At 45.5% G+C, this 19334-nt stretch overlaps 1 protein-coding gene across 6 annotated transcripts in view; it reads left to right on the top strand.

The window, feature by feature from the left end:
* CSNK1G1 (casein kinase 1 gamma 1) overlaps positions 1-19334 on the top strand; it is an 86432-nt gene that overhangs the window by 31541 nt on the left and 35557 nt on the right. For all 6 annotated transcript variants that reach the window (XM_085233793.1, XM_085233789.1, XM_085233790.1 and 3 more), the window contains 3 exons: positions 7445-7859; positions 12107-12147; positions 15759-15828. In XM_085233793.1, the coding sequence (XP_085089919.1) occupies positions 7682-7859; positions 12107-12147; positions 15759-15828 (289 nt within the window). In that variant the 5' untranslated portion in view covers positions 7445-7681. The remainder of the gene's footprint in view (positions 1-7444; positions 7860-12106; positions 12148-15758; positions 15829-19334) is intronic.

Consider the following 19334-nt stretch of genomic DNA (forward strand, 5'->3'; position numbering starts at 1 on the left):
GTGAGTTCACTTTTCAGGTGTTGAGAGTTCATTTGGGTTCATCCCTTTGTGAAAACTGGAACTGTGGTGTGTCAGATTGACAGTCCTGTGCATTCAAGAGTAAGGAATGCAGATGGTGATCTGCAGTTATCTGTCCTTCTCCCTTCCCAACAATTTAGACTTAAATACTATTTATACACCACATCTTTTTTCTGGTCTATGAAGTTCTGAACAAAACTGCATAAGCTGAACATGAAGTTATTTGGCCAAATGATTGAACAGAAGTGACTCGTGCTGTTCAAAGGCATCTGCAACCTTCCAGCTTGGGCGGAACTTCCCAGGTGTGGGACGTGGGACACAACGTGCACTTACCAGCTTTGATGCTGCTACCAGCTTTAAAGTGCAGCTGAGAATTTTTACCTACCTTTTTCATTTTTTTTTCTGTTGTTTTTCACAGTGTTGATGATGCTAAACCAGGTTACTCTTATGCTGTTTGGGAATGCAGATTTCTTCTGTGATGGAAGTTTTGATGCAGCTGGGTACTTGAAATGCATTCCCGTGGTAGGAACCTTGCTGAGGGAATCAGTATCTTCTAGCAGGTCTAGGAAAACCAGAAATCTCTGGAGGGGAGGAAGCAGATGGAAAAAAAAAAAAGAGGGCATATTTTTCATGACTGTCAGGAATGAAGACTGAGCATTAAGGCCAGAGTGGATGGGCGTGGGCAGCCTGATCTAGTATTTGATCAGGGCTGGCAGCCCTGCCTGCAGCAGGGGGTTGGAACTACGTGATCCTTGAGGTTCCTTCCAATTCAAGCCATGCTATGATGCTGTGATTCTGTAGTTCACCTTCTGCACCTTCCTTTCCTACTTGCCTGTGCCAACAGCCAAGCACCACAACAGGATCCTCCCTTAGGTCAAGCTAGTGTGGGATATTAGGTTGTCTGTTAATTTTACCCTTAGGAATGGGCAAATTACCATATTTATTTTATATTTTCCCCTTTGTCAGTAGCACTGAGACTGCCAGAAATAGAGTAGTTCAACTGTGCCCATGGCAGTGGGGCTGGATCTTCACGGTCCCTTCCAATCTAAGCCATTCTATGATTCTAAGCGAGTGACAAGGTGGCTTTGGAAAAAGAAGTTACTCTTAGGCCATTTGCTGAAGGCTCTAGATTTTGCACAGTATGAGCCTGGAAGCTGGTGACCTCGTGTATCCGTCTGTTTGTAATGTATCAGCTGGGAGCCCTGGAGGATTTTAGTCTTTGAAGTCATGTAGGAAAAGTAGATCTTGTCTGGGAAACATTCTTCAGATCAAGAGATTTACCAAAATGCTGCATGTGTGCATTGGGTGGATGTTGGAAAATGCAGCAAGAAGCAGCGCATGTGGCTTGTCCTAAAGCAAGAGTTGTGGCGTTGCTTTGAGAAATGGGCGGCTGATCTCGTCCCACTCTGTATGAGAACAGGAACTCCAACAGAATATGGAGCTTTCTTCAGAATCGGGGCTTAATGAGAGGAAAAAAGGTTGGAGTGAACTGCTTCCCCTTGGTGAACAGATTACCAGCCTCGCAAGTGTTTGCAGACTAGTGCATTTTTGTTTCCCTTGCCAATCAGAAATGCCCACCGGTCTGCATCAAGCCTGCTCGGTTCAATTTGAGAAAAGGCAAATCCACCTGCAGAATCAGTTTGGACAGATATTTTCTGAAGTTGTGCCACAAAGCATATCGACAGCTCTCATTCTTATCTTGGAGAAGTCTCCGGAGTTCCTGAAGTAGGTCAGGGAAATTTTCAGTGTGTGGCAAGCGAGTTGTGCCTTCGGATGGTGGAAGTAAGGACTGCTCTGACTTGTTTGCAGTGTCTTCTTTGCACTGTCCATTGCTGCTGCTGCTTCTAAACTTCAGAGCTTCATTGTGGGAACAGGATTGCTACCAGCAATGTCTCTGGATCAAAGCAGAACTGTGGTGTGCTCAGTAATCAATGAGCCTTTCTTTGTGCTGGAACTGATCTGAGTGTGAATGGCAGCTGCCTTCAACTCCAGCTAGAAGCCAGTTTGTAGTTCTAACCCCGTGGTTTTATTGGTGCAGTGACTGAGATCTCAAGTCCTAAGCACTTGGAAGTGTGTAGGACACTAAGCTGGCTTCTTTATTTAGCTAACTGTGCTTTAAGTAATTTCCTCTCAACCCTGTATCTTTTATTAAATAACTGTTCCCTTGTCTCTGAGTACATTGTAGTGAAATGAATACTGGAATTGAACTGAGTCACCATTAGGCAAATGTGTTCATGCAGCATTTGTTTAAATGCAAGTAACTTTCAGGAGCAATCTTGCTGAGTGGGTGGAAAGGTAGGAAGGAAAATCATTATGTGAAAAAGTTTGAATTGTGGCAGGAAATCATCCTGGTGTTCTGAGTAGTCTTTAAATTTTAATGCTGCTGACTTCAGATGATGGTCTACCCTTCATTCTTTTGCCACTCCTCCTTCAAAACCAAGAGCTTTTGAGCACTTTGAGGACTTTGCTGGTCCTCAAAAGCCATGTTTGAGGCCAGATTTACAACAGCTGCTTTTAGTATGTAGCAGCAGTAGTGAAAGATCTCTGTGTGGCTGGGTGTGCTGACAGCTGGGTTCAGGTGAGCCATAATAAAGAGGTTATCAGCCCCTTTTCTTATTCACTGGCTCTGGATTCCTGTTTGCAGGAGGCTTTGGGCTGAGAAAAAGGATGTTTGGTGTTTGCAGCCTGCCAGCCATGCCCTTTCCATCCTTTCCTTGGGGAAGACCTTATACAACTGAGTGGGGGAGAATGAGGGCATCGGAGCTTGTAACGGTTAGAATCTTATTTCACAAGCCAGGAAGTGGTGGGGCTGCGTGTGCTTCGTCTGCCTGAGAGGAGCACGGCTACCTGAGGGGCAGCCAGCAGGTCCGTGTGAGCTTCAACACAGCAGCACGTGCCTCTGGTCGGATCTGAAAACTTGCATGCAGAACTTGAACGAGTCCAGGCTTCAGTCTGCAAGAAGGGAAGGCCATGGTGCAAGGCAGGAGGGCTCACAGAGTGGCCCTTACAGGAACCACAGTCCTGTGTCCCAGAGCAGAGACTGAGCAGCAGATGGAGGTGGAAGCCAACTCAATTATCAGCTGTTTGAAATGTGGTAAGCCGTGTCTCTTTGCTTTTTGGTGGCTTTGTTCCACTTTACTGGTGAAATGCTGTTTTGCAGTGTTGCTATTTTTGCCAGCAGGTAGCCAAGCACTTGGAAAAGATCTGTGCCAAGGCATCGGGTTCTGCTGCAGAGCTGCCCCAGTATCGGGATGCAGAGCTCTGTGGGCAGGCAGTCGGTGATGCTCTGTGCTGGAGAGGGCAGAATGAAGCTTAAATGCTTTCTTGGTATCCAGCAGCAAAATATGATGACCTGGAATGTGTTCTTGGGCAGCCTAGGCCATCTGATGTTTGCTGCAGTTGTGAAGTCCCTTCAGCTGATTTCAAGCCTATTCTGACTCTGTATTCTTTTTATTGGCTACGTAACCCTTAGCTGAATGTGGAAGTCTTTAAAGAAGATTAACTTGTGATGTTACCAAAATCTCCTTCACTGTAACCTGCTCCCACCCTGTGGATTTTGCCTTTCTTTCCAAGCCTTTTACCCAACTTCTTACTAATATCTCCTCAGTCTACAAATCTGTGCTGCCTTTCATGTCTCAAAAAAGCCAGGCATTGGTTTTGTTTGTTTTCTAGCTGTAAAATGGGAAGGTAGCTCTTGCTTGGATACTTCTTTTTGATACCCTTTTGTGAAATCTGCAGCTGCTGTCCATGCATTTTCTAGCCTCAATGAGAGTTACGGTTCTGCCTGCAGGGAGAGCAGTGCTTTCTGAGTTTGACAGCATCCACTGCATTTTCCTCTTTTTGTTCCTGGGATTTCTGTTTTACTCATCTTTCTGATCTCTGGTTTGGCCTTCAAAGCACGCCTTCATCCTCACACATTTGAGTTCTTTCCAGAAGTAAACTTCCTGAGTTTCAATGACCATCCATTGCTTTGTGGGTTGCTTTTTGGAGCGAGTCTTTTCCTTGGGGTGGGGTCTGATTGCTGTGCTCTGTGATATCTGAGAGAGCATTGCCCTTGCTTCTGCAAGCTGATGTCACAAAGCAAATAAAACTCCTCATACCTACGCAGGCGGATATGAGAAATGGTGATAACTCACGTCGTCAAAATAAACACTGCTGCTTGAAAGTGTTGGGGATATGTGATGAAGAAGTGTCTCATTCTGCTCGCCTCTTTCAAATGCTTCCTGGTAATTCATGTTTGGTTTTAAGTATTAAAGCTTGAATTACATGTATTGGAGGCAGAGGTAAGGCCTGGTAATGCTGAGCATTGCATTTCTTGTAGGCGCACATTTCCAGCTCTTCTCTCCTAATGATCCAGTGGTGCCTGATGGTGATGGGCTGTTTGTACTTGATATCTCAAGGGATCCTCCTAGGTGCTGCTTGGTGTAGAATGGCCACACTGTTCTTGGATGACCTGATGATTTTCAGACCTGCTGTGCTTGCTGCAAGCATGCTGTTTGGTCTTTTCTGCAGCAGTACACTTTTGAACAAGAAGATGGTGAGAGTTCATCCTGTTTTCACAGGCTGCTGAGTCATGGCTACAATGTCCTGTGGGTTGTAACCTGTGCAACCTGAACAAGGCTCTTAGTGTTAGCAAAATCACAATTAAAGATGGATGTATTTGTGGGACTTATCCTGCATGAAGCAGATCTGTGTGGATGGATGTTTGCTCTTACGAGCTCCTCTTCAATCTTGGAGGTTTTCAAATAGACTGTGGAGGGACCAGCATCTTAGGAAGACTTGTCTTCCTAAAGGTCCTGTAAACCTCCTGTCTGGTACAGGAGTCCCCCAGTGACACAAGGACAAAAGCAGAGCGTAATCATAAAAGTGCTGTTAAAGCTGCATGCCAACTTTATTTAGTCTTTGCTCTTTTGCAGAAACTTTTCAGATCTGAGAAGGGAGTCACACTCTGGAGAGCTGTGCCCTCTTTTCTGCCGTCCTGTAGAACTGCTAATGGCAACAGAGAAGGTTGGGGTTGTGCTAAAGACTAGTTCAGTGTTCAGAAGCTGGGATTTCCAACTGTTAGCTTGCTGCCCACGTGCTCTGCATCTCTCGTGAGTGACTTCTGCCTTGTGTACAGATGCCTCAGATCAAAACAAGAGTTTCAAGAAACAAATGCATACCACAATTGAAGGTTAGGGAGAACGTACTCGTATTTCAAAGGAGTTAATGCTTTTGTTCCATGCCGCTGGTCTGTGAATGGGTAATAACTCCTGTCTTTTATTTTTGGAGGGCTGGAAGTAGGTGGGTTGGCTTCATCTCATGAAACAGCCAAGAAAAACATCGCTAAATTCTCTGAAAAATAGCCTTTTTATGTATGAGGGCTGCTCTGAAAGTCATGCCTCTTATTTGATGATGTTGGCCCATGATGTCAGAGGCCGATGCTGGTGGTACGGCAGTAGAGGCTGAGCCTTGCCACTATTTTTCCGGTACGTGTTGTTGCTGTGTGACAGGTGTCAGCAGGGGGGCACTCTGACAGAATGGTGTCTGACATGGAAGTGCAGGTGGAGCAAAGAGTGGAATTGAATTCCTCCATGCACTGTCTTTTGGAAAAGGGGTGACCCTTCTGGATGTCCTGCAACCTGGACAAAGTATCAACCCTGATCTCAGTGTCATGGGACTGACTGAGCTGAAGGCTCAGACTTGCTGGAGGAGGCAGAGGGGAAGTCGAGCTTTCTCTTGCTACACGATGACACCAGGCCTCATTCCAGTTTAAAGACTGTGAAGTACATTGCTGATCTTGGCTGGACTGTCCTACCGCACCCGCTGTATAGTCTGGACTTGATGCATTCTGACTTCCATCTGTTCAGAATGACAAAAAATGGACTGTGTGGGCAGCATTTTCCTAGTAACGATAGTGTCATAGCAGCTGTGAAATAGTGGGCCACCTCCGCTGGTGCAGGTTTCTGCAAGTAGGGCATGCAGGTTCTCATTCACTGCTGCCAAAAATGCATGGCTAATGGTTGTGACTGTTGGAAAACTGTATTATTGTGCTCTTTGTATCTGCTGTAGTTCCTGGAACTACACACCTGAACAGGTTGCCCAAGGAGGCTGTGGATGCCCCATCCCTGCAGGCATTCAAGGCCAGGCTGGATGTGGCTCTGGGCAGCCTGGGCTGCTGGTTGGTGACCTGCACACAGCAGGGGGTTGGAACCAGATGAGCTCTGTGCTCCTTTGCAACCCAGGCCATTCTATGAGTCTGTGATTCTACTGAAGTAAATAGAAGACATTACTTTTAGGGCAACCAAGGTATTACTGCAGAAGAACTGAGCCTGTTGCCGTAGTAACTTTTGAACCCTCATAAATACTGTTGGATTATTGGGTGTACCTGGCAGCGTTCTATTGCTGATGTCCTTCCACTATGACTCTTGCTGGCTGGTTTCATGTAGTGTCTCTGCAGACCTTGGAGGTGTTTCCCAGCCTCCATACAAACTCTGGAACTTTACCATGCGCACAGAAGTAGGGCACAGGCCTTGTTTCCAAAGTCATTCAGGTATGATTCAGGTGTCATATCTGGAAAACTTTCAGTTCACCGGTGTCTTGTAAAGGAACTCAACCAGTGTGTGTAGATCCTGTGAGGTGGGGGATATTTCCAGGTGTGCTCATTGTAGTAGCAATTTCTTGTCTAAGAACTGCCCTACAACCCCCCCAGCATGCTGCTTCTGCTCGTCCTGCTGAGCATTTGGGGTTTCCCACCACTGCTGGTGCTGTGCTGCAGAGACTTTAGGGTTTCCCTTTTGAGTGGTAGAAGTTTCATCTGACCACAGAAGATAATTCTTCTTTCCGTGGATATGTTACAGCAGTGGACTGTGTGCTCAAACAGCTCTTGGCAAATTTGTAGTTTTTTTTTTTTTTAAATAACCTTGCCTTGATCCACTCATTTTGGTTATCTCTCAAATATGCTAATTTCAAACAGCAAATATATTGGGAGTTATCTTTAAGAGTTATAAAGTAGAATTTGACTCTTTAGTGTGATAGATGCGTGTAGCTTTAAGCACTTAAAGGTATTTTTCTCTTGGCACCTTTGCTGCTTTCTATTCTTTGTCTGTGTGATACTTTACAAATGTTTGATTTCTCTTGCTTTGTACTTTACACTGCCCAATGGCTTGAAAGATAAGACACAATCACCATGCAGCTTCCACCTTAAAAATCACTTTAAATATGTGGTGTCAGTCCTGGTAACTCCAATAGCAAGCAGTGGATGGGCAGCACTTATCATGATGTTTTTAATCAGAAATTAAGAAATGATAAAGTTCCTACGGAGCTGTTAATTTCCTCAAGAGCTAAATAGCTCTGGAAGATGCTGGAGGTTTGCCATGTTGTGCACTTCTGCTTGCTGTTTTAGAATAATGATTTTTATGTTATGTATCTTTTTTCTTTTCCCCAGGTGAGAAACCAAAAGCGGCTTGCCTTGAGTCCTCAAGATCACAATCGACTGGTTGGTACTTCATAATGATGCATTGAGAAACTGGATACGGTGCCAAAAGAACTCCATGCATTTCCATGATACTCTTGGATCCTGACTGAGATACTTTTGGATTTTATATATTTCTGTTCTAAGGAGAAGAGTGCACGCTCACATCCCTTTCTGCCAGCTTGCTGGCAGAGGAGCTTTACTAAGATCATGGACCATCCCAATAGGGAAAAGGATGAAAGGCAGCGGACGACGAAAGGGATGCCAGGGAGGAGCAGTCATGGCTCCCGGCCGAGCTCATCTGCATCTTCTGGTGTTCTTATGGTGGGACCCAACTTCAGAGTGGGCAAGAAGATTGGGTGTGGGAACTTTGGCGAGCTCAGACTAGGTAAGGAGTAACAGTTTTAGTGGCCTGTATTACTCAGATTAGCATTTCACTGCTGGAATATAAATATGTAAAAGCTTACCCTGGCTTGAGAAAAGCAAGCGCTTGTCCCTATTTGCCAAGTGCCGAGCTACCTTACCTGAAGCTTCTGACTCAGAAGATGTAACGCTTAGCATTGTTTTTATTTGCATAAAGTCAAAGGGAATACATTGGAGAGGCCAAAGATGCAAATTCTGAACAATCTCAACAAGGAAGACCGTTCTCAACACTGAATGTCTTGCCTAAGGTGAAAAATATTCCTAACTGTCTGGATTGCTAAATCTTGCTCTCAGTCTCTCCTCCTTAAGTTAGGATGCCCTACCAAGTTACGAGTGTGCCCTCCTTTCCAGCATTCAGCTGCATCCTCCTTGCTCCATGACCCTCACTAGCCACAGTGCCCCAGTTTCTGCCCCTTCTCCCACTCCTTGATCTGTCTCACTGCCTTTTACTCCCTGGCGATGAGTGGAGCGGCCATCTGGCTGCTGCACTGTGGCAGCTGAACCAACCCAACAGCCCTTGGTTGTTGTTTTTTCCCTTGGTCCACTGGTCTGCTAACTGTGTGCCTTGCAGCTGGTCGCCCAGACAGATGGCTTTGTGGAGTGCAGTGCATCAGGCTTGTAAGTCATCCCAGACAAAAGATGCATTTGGTTGGGTCTGAAATGAGGTGGGGGAAGCAGACGGTGTTTTTAATTACATGCTTCTGAGCTCCCAGTGTGTGGTTTTGGAGTAGCTTTTTCAGATCAGAAGCAGCAGCTTGCAGTGGTTTTGACTTAGAACAGCTGCATTTCCCTTACTTCTGCTGAACAAGGTGGTTTGCAGTGCTAATAAACTGGAAGGTGCTGAAAGCAGGCTGACATAAATACCATTTGCCCAAAACTCGGTGTGCGTTTAGAATTGAAATAGTCTGTGCATGAGGTAGGAGGGATGGTAGATAAACTGAGGTGGTTGCTTCAAGTGAGCAAAGTGTTATAACACTTAACTGCTGAGAATATCTTTGTAGATTCCTGTTCTGAATCTTGTATGATTCATCTTTTATTGCATGGTTTGTGGCATCTGTAAGACATGCCACTTCCTCCAGGATGAAGATTAACTAATTTATGATCTGCCCTGGTAAATGGGTAGTCTTGGTTTCAGCACTGCATCAGTTTTATTGATTTGCAAGAGCAGAGATGGTGCTCCAAAGGCAGAAAGAAATGGTAGGAGGGACAGAACTTCCCAACTTCCTGAATGTGAATGAGCATTGCTGGCAGCAGAAGGTAGTACAGTCAGCAGATGGTAATGCAGTCTGGATCCTTATAGTAACACAGCTTGCATAGCTGTGTTGCATTTCCAACCAGCTCCCAATAGCAAACGTCCCTATGGGAAGAGCTGTAGAATTGCTTTGTAATCCAAACAGCACTGGGTGCTCAGCAGCTTTATAGGATCCCCCACATAAACGCTTCCTGCTTTTGTTCAGCTGGAGCCCAAATTCTGATTTTTCATCTTCGTGGTTCCTTTTGCCGTATTTCTTTCCAGCAGGCATTGGATCTCTGACTTTGAAAACAAAGGACTTCATACAGGAGATTTCACTTCTGAAAACATCAGTTTACAAAGAAATTCAGTTTCAACCAGGGAAAAAGCAACACCTGTTAATCGAGTGCTCCTTGTTTTGTTGGTTTTCATTGGGGGTAGAGGTATTTTTGGTGCACTGTTGCTGATATGCATTAACCAAGTGTGCTGTAGCAGCTGCGTTTGGGTAACAGACACAAATAGATGCAGATAATGGCAATTAGGCGTGAAGTCTGCGTAGAAGCTCTGCATTTTATAAAACTTACTACTTTTTGCAGCCACTATAGCTTTAAGAACTCCTCTTTAGTTAATTATTGGATCTTCCTCTCACACAGATGTGATGATAATTATTGCTGGGTTGTGCTGTGGGAAAGGAGAAGCAGCTTTTCTGCAATATGAGCAAACAAGTTTCTGATAACAGCTTTGTCCTGCAAAGATGAATGACATGCCATCTTCTTTTTGCTTGTTTGGGGGAGGGAAGCTGTTCTGTGAGTGTCAGGTTAGCTGCTCAGGGTTGATCTCTTGCTGCAAATAGAGATAGCCCCAGGGATATTACTTTTTTGAAGCTGTTTGTCACATGGGAGCAGAGCAGTGGGATGGCAGGCTGAGATGAGATGTTCACAGACATCAGCACCTGGACCACAGTGAGCTGAAATGATGTTATCCTATGGCTGTTCCTTAGACAGCCTACACAGGCTCTGGGGCTGACCTCAGGCTGACTCGCGGAGTAACCAAGTGGATTTTTGCCATCTTCACTGGAAAAACCTCTGAGGTTTTACAGCCCATAGGCAGTTTTCAGTGCATAGGCTATCACATCTGTATTTACTTAACGTCTGAACCGTGGAAAGAGTGGAGCCCAGATCTTTTTGCTCCTGTGCAAACATAATCTGGCACTTCCAAAATTCTACATTAAAAATGCGTGAAAGCAGCTTTTTTCCTGGTGTGAGGGAAAACTAAAACAGTGTTTGGAGAGTTGACCCTATCTGTTGGTTCTATCCCCTCAATAAGCACCAAAGAGAAGTGTCATACCTGCAGAAGTTGCATGGTGCTCTGAAGTCAGGGGTTGGTCTGAGATGTGTGGGTTGGCCAGAGATCATCGCAGAATGGCCTGGGTTGAAAAGGACCACAATGTTTCACCCCCCTGCTATGTGCAGGGCTGCCAGCCCCAGACCAGGCTGCCCAGCGCCACATCCAGCCAGGAATGCAGCATCTCAGCAGAGGGAGTAGGTAAGAGTAGCTTACAGGTAGGATCTGCGCTCTGAGCCATTTTTTGCTTGGGCGTGCTGCGAGGCTTCCTGCAGGAGCGCTGGTGACTTAACGAATCGCTCCTCATTAGGATGTGCAGATCTTCATTGGCTGTGGAACAGCTCAAAACTGAGGCATGCACTTCATTGCTGCCGCATCAAAAGCTTTGCCTGAACCTGAGGGGCTTTTGTTACCACAAAAGTTAATGGATCATCTCGATTGCGTTAGCTGGGAATTGCCTTATCAAAACTGTCTTGCAGTTTAAAGCACATGACTTTCTCATTGACTTGGGCTGGAGCTTCCCCTGTTATGGCCCAGTGTTCTCAAATCGTGCTTTTCAGTGTGAGTTCAATCCCCTGGGAGGGGGGAGGGAGAAATGTCTGTGAGCGAGCTACAGCTGGAGCTGCTGATGTGACTCATTTTTGGTTGCTAGCAGGGAGCAGATAACCAAGTGTATTTAGGCTGCCTTCTCTTAATGCCTTAGCAGATTTCCCACTGCTAGCGCTTGGGTAGCATCAGGCAGAGCCCTTATTGTCTGGGAAGGTGCTGCCCTTTATCCTGCCACCTGCTTGTCTGCTGGTTCTGTCCCCAGGCTCCTCCAGGCTGTGCCACCTCCCAGTGTTTGCAGGTTCCCCATGCAACTGCAAAGCTGACTTTTACCAGCTTTCAATGACAGATCTAAAGAAATGGTTGGGTCTCCTTCAAACAGACAAACAAAAAAGTGTTGCAAGGGTGAGGGTAAGGCCGTGTGCTTCCCTGGTTAGACCCATCCTAGCGCTTGGCGTTCCTCCTCACCAGGGCTGGTGTCAGGCTAAGCACTGCTGTGTGCTGGGGGTCTCAGGAATGACTTTTGTTCTCAGTGCAGTGTCACCCCTTGGGAGCAGCCCTGTGCTTCGCTGCTCTCGTGCTGCAGCTGAGGGCATTATTCCATTAGGAGGACTGCCTTTGTGCTGCTGCCCCGAAGAAGGCGTTTTGCATACACTGTCTGCCTGTTTGTAGAGGAAGAAATGGAAGCTCTGTTGGTACACGAGTTGTTTTCTTTGCCCCCTTGTAGCAGTCTCTTTGATACGCCGCACAATTATGCTGGTGCAACTCCCTATAGATCGCAGCATGAAGTTGCTCATTGTCCAGCAGAATCAACTCTTTTCCCCCTTTTTTTTTTTTTTTTTTTAATGATAATGCAGAGAATAAATGTGCCTGGGATATCTCCTCAAATGTACTGAAGTGCTGCCATAAAACACAGTTCCCTTATGCTGAACAAAAGGTAGTGCCTACCCTGGCTTTGAGATTTGCGCTGTGCTGGAGGCATGAATTTGAATTTGAGAGGGAAGTTGAGACAAGCCAGATCTCTGCAGCCAATGGCACTCCTCACTGTTGTCTCTATCGTGCAACTAAAAGATTTCTTTCTTTCTTCACAGGCAAAAATCTCTACACCAATGAATATGTAGCGATCAAACTGGTAAGTGGAAGCTTTGGGTGTTTTGAAATGCATTGTGCCTAGTGCTAGGAACTGAGAGGAAAAAGCAGCTTCCCCACTTGGCGCTCTCAATCTCAGCCAGGTGAACGGATATGAACAGAGAAGTTCTTGCAGAGCTCTGAAAAAGGAGAGCTCCCAGCCCTTCTCCTGCTGCGTGTTTCTGGTCTGTCAGAAACTGTGATCACCTCCTTCCTAAGGGGACAGCCCTGGTGGAGGTCTGTCACCCCTTCCAAGCCCCCAGGGCTGCGCCGTTCTGCTCAGGACTCCCGCTGATTCTCCAGGTTGTGACCACGTGAATGCAACAAGCAAAGCGAGCTCCAATCCAGCCAAGGTCAGGCCTTCCTCTCACGGACTCAGACATCCAAGGATATGCAGCCACAACCTTTGTTAGCAGGAGTCCTGGGCATGGGGAAGCTCTCTTAACTCCCTGCCAGATTTCAAAAATCACCCCAGGAGTCTGTGCCTTAACTTTTTCTGTCTGTAAACTAAAACTTTCATTAGTTTCTTGGGGTTTTGCTGAAAATATCCAGTGCTCTTTTCTCATCTCTATGCTCTTTAATCACAGATCCAAACCCTAGAATTTGAAGTTAAAGTTGCAATGCTGATTTGACACGAGCAGCAAGCGTGCCTGTTTTCCCAACCCATGTCTGGCAAAATGACAGCAGTCATTCGCATTACAGAAGATCAAGAATGGACTTGGTGCATTAATTCTGATTCATGTTCAGATGCCGCAGATCTTACATCTCTGGTGTTCTCTTTATATGGTGCAGAGTAGATGGAAAAATAATTAGCACGTTGCAGGAGGGACTTGTTTTGAAGCAAATATCAGAAGATATTCCCTAAAATAACTGAATAACAGCTGCGGGATGTGTTTGGAGATGGAGCCAGACCAGGAGAAAGGGCCGGCGCTTGTTGTGTAGCTTTCTTTGTGGGCAGATTTGACAACAGAAGATGCACTTGTGTGAGCAGACTGGCTGTGTCATTGAATCGATAATGCTTCTAATTTGATTTTGCTTTCAAAGATACAAAGGGAAGAAGTGCTTTCTTTCGACAGACAGAGCTTTGAGGCAGCCCTACTTCAACTCCAGATAATGCGATGCAAGGAATTAATGAACAAATTGACTTAGTGCTGTTGTCTGTGTGCCTTTCTAAGGCTTGAATAAAAGAATAAAAGAAGTCTTCCAGCTTTTCAGATGTTTTTCTAAATTATATAGCATTTACCAAGATAGATTAAATCATGTAATTTTCTTGGGGGGCAAAAAAGCCAGGGAAGTTTGAGACTAAGAACTGTTGTAAATAGTTTTGCTTTTTTCTTCATATTTTTAACTTTTCTGTAGCAACTTGCTAAATTTCCAAAGATATTCTTTATCCTTCAGGTAATCTGCAGACTAGTGTCTGTGTTTGCTGTGCTTAAAGGCAACATTTCCTACTTCTTTCCAACTCAAAACTCTACTCCAAATCCTTTTAGCTGTTTGAGATTCTCCTGCACTGCAGCCCTGCTGCCTCAGCACTTTGTTCCTCTTGTTGAAGATGAATGGAGGGCAAATTAGAGAATTACGCTGCAGATGCCAAAGGGTTGATCAGAAAATGCTGTGACATTCTGTGCTAACCTCCGTTGGTTTGTCTTTGGGGTGCAGATTTCTGCATCTCGGTGAGTGGGGAACCCTGCCTGTTCTCTGACACCATGGGGTCCCCACGCAGCTCCTGCTCTCAGCTGCAGGTCTTTTGGAGCTGACATGCTGTGCCTTAGCTGTGTTTGTTGGCTTAAACTATTGAGGGCTTTTAATGCTGACTTGCACGTGGCAGGAGTTTCCACCAAGCTGCTGCTGCTGCCTGTGAGTTTGAGCTGTGGGTTTTATATGCTGGGCAGCAGCAATTCCCTGCTTTTCAGCACAAACGCAGCATTTGCCAGCACCCCAAAGCCCTTGGCCTGCAGGACAACCATCTGCTGTGCTGCAATCTGCTTGGAAGCTGCCGTGGCGGGCGAGTATCCAGAGCTGCTCCTGATGCAGAGGCTCAGGCATGCCTTGCCCTGCTTGTCACAAGCAGCCTCACGTCCTCACACAGCAGTCCCTGTGCCTGCTGGAACAAATGGACTGTTCACTGAATAGACTTGAGTTCCTGTCGCCCTAAATCCCTTTGCTGTGGAGGTCTCTGAAGTCTTAAACTGGCGTTGGCAGTTACCTTCACTTAATTGTGGCTTGTATAGCAAATGGGCTTTGTGTTTCTTTGCATTTGCCTTCAGTGGAGGTTTTTGGAGTGTTTTTTAAGTAGTTAGCCATATTGCACTGCTGAACCTTGTGAATGGCACAGTCACAAAGCAGTCAGGATTGATGTTCCCCTTGCTGGCTACAGAGGGGATAACTTGAACAAGTGCTGAACAGCTTGGCTGGAAGGCCTCTTGGCTGACTCCTGTGCAAAGTTGGTTCTTTGACTTGAAGATAAGTCTTTAAGGTGGAATTGATAGCGAACCTGGGCATTAATCTTACAACGAGACAAGACGGGGATCTGCTGAAGCTTCAAGTCTCCTGTGCAGGCTGAAGAGCCGAAGCTGAAGGTGCCACACAAGTTCTTGATTCCATTGAACATCCTCCTGTAACTCACTGGAGCTGATGTGTAACAGCGCTTTGGGGCTTTTCAGCAAGTGTTTGAGATGCAGAGTAGCTCTGGTGCCACTGGATGAATTTCACGTGGTTTGTGCACGCAGCATTTATCTTCTCGTACAGAAGAGAACAACAACATAAGCTGAGGCTGGTGTTAACTCCGTTGTCTGGGCAGGAGACAGTCCACATCATTGGCTGCCCCAGGTGCAGTTGTATGGAAAACGTAACTACTCGAGTCTCTTAGTCCTCTCCGTGTTAAGCTGATATTTTTAGGAGCTCTGTAATCATGCATGTTCATGCATTATAGATCGTAGGCATTAAGTTGTGTGCGTGAAGTGGCAGCTGAGAAATGTACTGGTTTGGGTGCATTGCAGGCTTATCCATTTTTTATCTTGCGTATAAAAATAGAATATTCTTGAGCGCTTTAAAATGTTTGAATGGCACCTGCTAGTGAAGGAGGAGCCTTGCTCCTGTGTTTGTCAGATCTCTGCTAAGCTTGCTGCTATGTTATACCTTTATGCAGCTGCAGTCTGACTCCAAGCACGGCTCATGACTCGGTGTTTCACAGAAATACAGACTAGTGACCAACATCGCTGTGGGCAAACATAAGTCCGCAGGCTCAACTTGTGGCTTAACCTTTCTCAGCCATGACTTTCCTCCCTCTGTCCTGCCTGGTCAGTGTCGTCCTGCAGGGATCAGCAGCTTTGATGGACGAGTTCTGAATTTCACTTCCATGAATGAGCTCTGTTTTTAGTCTCTTTAACGAGGAAGTTATTTCTCTTCCAGCAAAGTTCCTCCAGAGTGCATACAGCAAGTCTTCCTTTTTTACTTTCTGTTCTCTATTTAAATGATGTCTAATGATGAAGTCTATTGTTAGACTTCTCAGGTGTTTTATCTTGAAATGTGAAGCAGTCTTTATGGTCACAGAACTTTAAGTAAGTAATCTTTTCAGTCAAAATATTTCAGGTGGCATTTTTTTCTTTCTTCTAGGAACCAATAAAATCACGTGCACCACAACTCCATTTAGAATACAGATTTTACAAACAGCTTGGAAGTGCAGGTAAGTAAGCCTGCCTTAAGCGTATAGAAGGTTTGTAATTTCTTTATGCAGTCAAACATTACCATCGCGTGTGTTGTGCATCTCTGACAAGAATTTCCTGATTTCCTGATGATGAAGGGCCTGGAGCATCTCCTAATGAGGAAAGACGGAGTGACCTGGGTCTGTTCAGCATGGGGGAAAGAAGACCGAGAGGGGATCTGATAAATGTTTGTAAATACTTGAAGGGTGGTGGGAGACAAATGGGTGAGGCCAGGCTCTTCTTGGTTGTGTGCAGTGATAGGAGCAACGGCTTAGAGCTGGAACGCAGAAAGTTCTGCACTAACATGCAGAAGAACTTCTTTATGGTAAGGGTGGCGGAGCACTGGAACAGCCCAGAGAGGTGGTGGAGTCTCCTTCCATGGAGATATTCAAGATCCATCTGGACACCGACCTGTGTGACCTGTTGTAGGGAGCTGCTTTAGCAGGGGGTTGGACTCAATGATCTCTCGAGATGCCTCCCAACCCCTGCGATTCTGGGGGATTGGAACAAATTATTTTGTTCCCACGTATGCTTTTGGAAAAGTTTTGGTCAGAATAACACAGTAATAATTGGACAGTCATTCAGACCTAGAATCTCTTATTAGTAAAATGATTTTTGTGTTAGTGAGGACTGTTGTTTTTCTTACACTCCTGATTTTTTGTGCCATTTTGCCTGGATGGCACAGCTTCCTCTTGCAGAGGATGTGCTCTCATACCTTCAACAAAATACCAAGTTGAAGAAAGTGAAAGATCTGCTCTGAGTTCATGCTACATGGGATCTGAGCAGTCATCATGCAGCTTTATTTTGCTTGTTGCAGTTAGTTCTTCTAATTAGTTTCCTGAATTTTGTCCTCTGGTGGCTGAGATGCTTTTGCACTTTTTAATGACTTTTTTTCTCCTTTAGCATGCAAATTCTGGTAGTAGGAGCAACGTGAGCTATCACTATTGCAAATACTGAAGTGATGATGTGGTTTTGTTTTTTTTAAACAAAACTTATCCACTGAAATACAGTGCTCTTGTCTGTGTACTTTGTATTCTGGTATTTGCATCCTATTGCACACAAAGCTGATAGGTTAATGCCATCAGCACTTAACTTCTAGTTCCCTGTGCTTTTGAGACTTAGTGCATTTCTGCTGCGGCCTTTGTAAGTGATATGTCAAACATAGGCTCACACGGTGAGACATTTAACTCCACCTTTCCTTCCCTGGTTGAGTTTTGTTGATGCGTGCATCAACATACCCCAGTGAATGACTCTCTTGACGGCCTCAAATCCCAATATGCTTTTTCTACACTTGCCAGCTTTCTACCTCTCTTTAAAGATATTACTGAGAAATTTGTAAACTGATGGAACGTTGGGGGCTTTACTGTGGTTACATGAAGGCATTTTGTTTGTTTTACCATTGTTTGCTCCTGCTTGGCAGGAGATGAACTATCTTATGAATTTAAACCTTCATCCTACAACATTCACCCAGATTTCTGTCTTGCCTGATCCTTTGCATGCTGGTGGAAGAGACATGGAAATCTTGCCTTTAGGATCTGTTCTTATTCCATGGGGGGAAAACTGCCATCCCAAATTTTGTTATTATTGTTAAGAGTCTGTTAGGAGAACTCCTGAAGGACATGACTTGTTTCTATCTCTGTGGTCCACAGGACCACAACCTCTGCTCCGCCAACCTGTTGGATGCCATTAGAAGCTCTTGTGTTTTGCTGAAACAGGTGCAAATAGGCCAGGAGTGTAGGGTGGAGGATGTGAGCCATATCTCTGTCTCCACAAAACCTGGAAGCTTAACAAAACAAACTTTAGTGGAGCCAGAATGCCAGGATCACGGAGTCTTCTCTTGATGTCTGCACACCAGGCTGAGAATTCGGGGAAAATTTTCTGCAAAAACAAGCTGGTGCTGCATATGTTTTGACTTTAGAGAAAAAGTTGGATTGATCTCGGCAAGGCTTTTAATGCCACACTCCCTGGAAAGGTCCTTGCTTCAAAAGCTTCAACTCTTCTGAAGCGTATTACTGCTAAATCATAGAAGTTAGTCTGGAAGGGACCAGCTTGCCATGGATCAGATTGGAACATTCTTGTAGAGTGTCTATAATGATATAGTTCATCTCTGTGTATATAATTAGATGTGTTCACAAGAAGCTGATTTACCAGTGGGAATGGAGAGGTAGCCAGTGCCCAAGAGCTGCTCTGTTTGACCTCAGCTCTTTTTCTACCCTCTGGCACAGCACCGGGGTTTACATGGCAACTGTTGGAAATAAAGATGTGTTCTTCCTGGTTATTCTGTTAACTTTCCTGCCCCTGAATGAAGAGGCAGGGACCTGCTGCACAGAGACCATCTGCTTGTTTCTTCTGTCTCACTGTAGAATTAAATATTTAATAGCCTAAAATAACGTATGACTGCTATACCTTAATGTAGGCAGTGAAACAAGGGAAAAAAACAACAAACAAGCCAACAAAAAACCTGCAGACATGGAGTCCAGATCTGGATGGTCAGTCCATACGGTGACTCGGGAAAGGACAGGAATTTATTTCGGTTTTTGGTAGTCTAGGATATGATGTGTTTGCTGACCTGTCTCAGAGCAGTTGTAATAGTTTCTGTTGAAACTTGCTGGTTACTCTGCCATCAATCCTGCAAGAAGCTGGCGTCCTACACTAAACTCTTTCAGGGTGGTTCTTTGTTGTACACTGCAGATGAATGTGCATGGACATCCTGCTGCCCAGCCTCTGGTCAGGGCTGCCTGCTGCATGTCTCCTGCTGGTGCCAAGGATGCCTGTGTCAGCCCTGATTTTATTTTTTTTTTTTTTTGCTTGCTGGATAGCAGCTACCTGTGAATTAATGTGAATGGCACAGCTGTCCACGTGCATCCAAGCATGGTGGGTATTCCCAAAACTCAGCTCTGGTACAGCCAGTGAGGTCTGCTTCTTCCACACCTTGGGCACAAGGCGAGCTCACCCTCTGACCTGACAGGGTGCTGCTGTGTCTCCTGTTGCCGCTGCTGTGTCTGTAGGGATCAGGCACCTGTAATTTTTGTTCGTAAATTTATAAAGGCCTGGTTTCTTACAATTCACAGAAAATTAGAATCGTCAGGCCCTTCTACTTGTAAGATGATGCATGGAGGAGCATCATCTCTGTGCAGGCTGATGTTAGTGTCTGACTCTCTGTAAGTACTGGGGTGGAGAAAGCTGGTGTTGGCAGAGCAAAATGGGGCTACTTTCACCACGGTCAAACAGACCCAGCTCTGAGCTCCTTAAGATGGAAAGGATGGAAGGGATGTTTACCAGGAGGCATAAGAGAATCATGTTATAGAATCCCAGAATGAGTTGGATTGGAAGGGACCTTAACGCCCCCCAGCACCACCCTGGGCTGGCTGCCTCCCACCAGCTCAGGCTGCACAGGGTCCCCCTTGTGTCCTTGGACACCTCTGGGGATGTGGTTGTCACAGCTATCTGGACAAAGATTTGCTTTGCTCCAGCTGCCCCCTGCTCA

The sequence above is a fragment of the Meleagris gallopavo genome, chromosome 12 (genome assembly GCF_905368555.1).
Source record: "Meleagris gallopavo chromosome 12, MGAL_WU_HG_1.1, whole genome shotgun sequence".
NCBI classification, from domain to species: domain Eukaryota; kingdom Metazoa; phylum Chordata; class Aves; order Galliformes; family Phasianidae; genus Meleagris; species Meleagris gallopavo.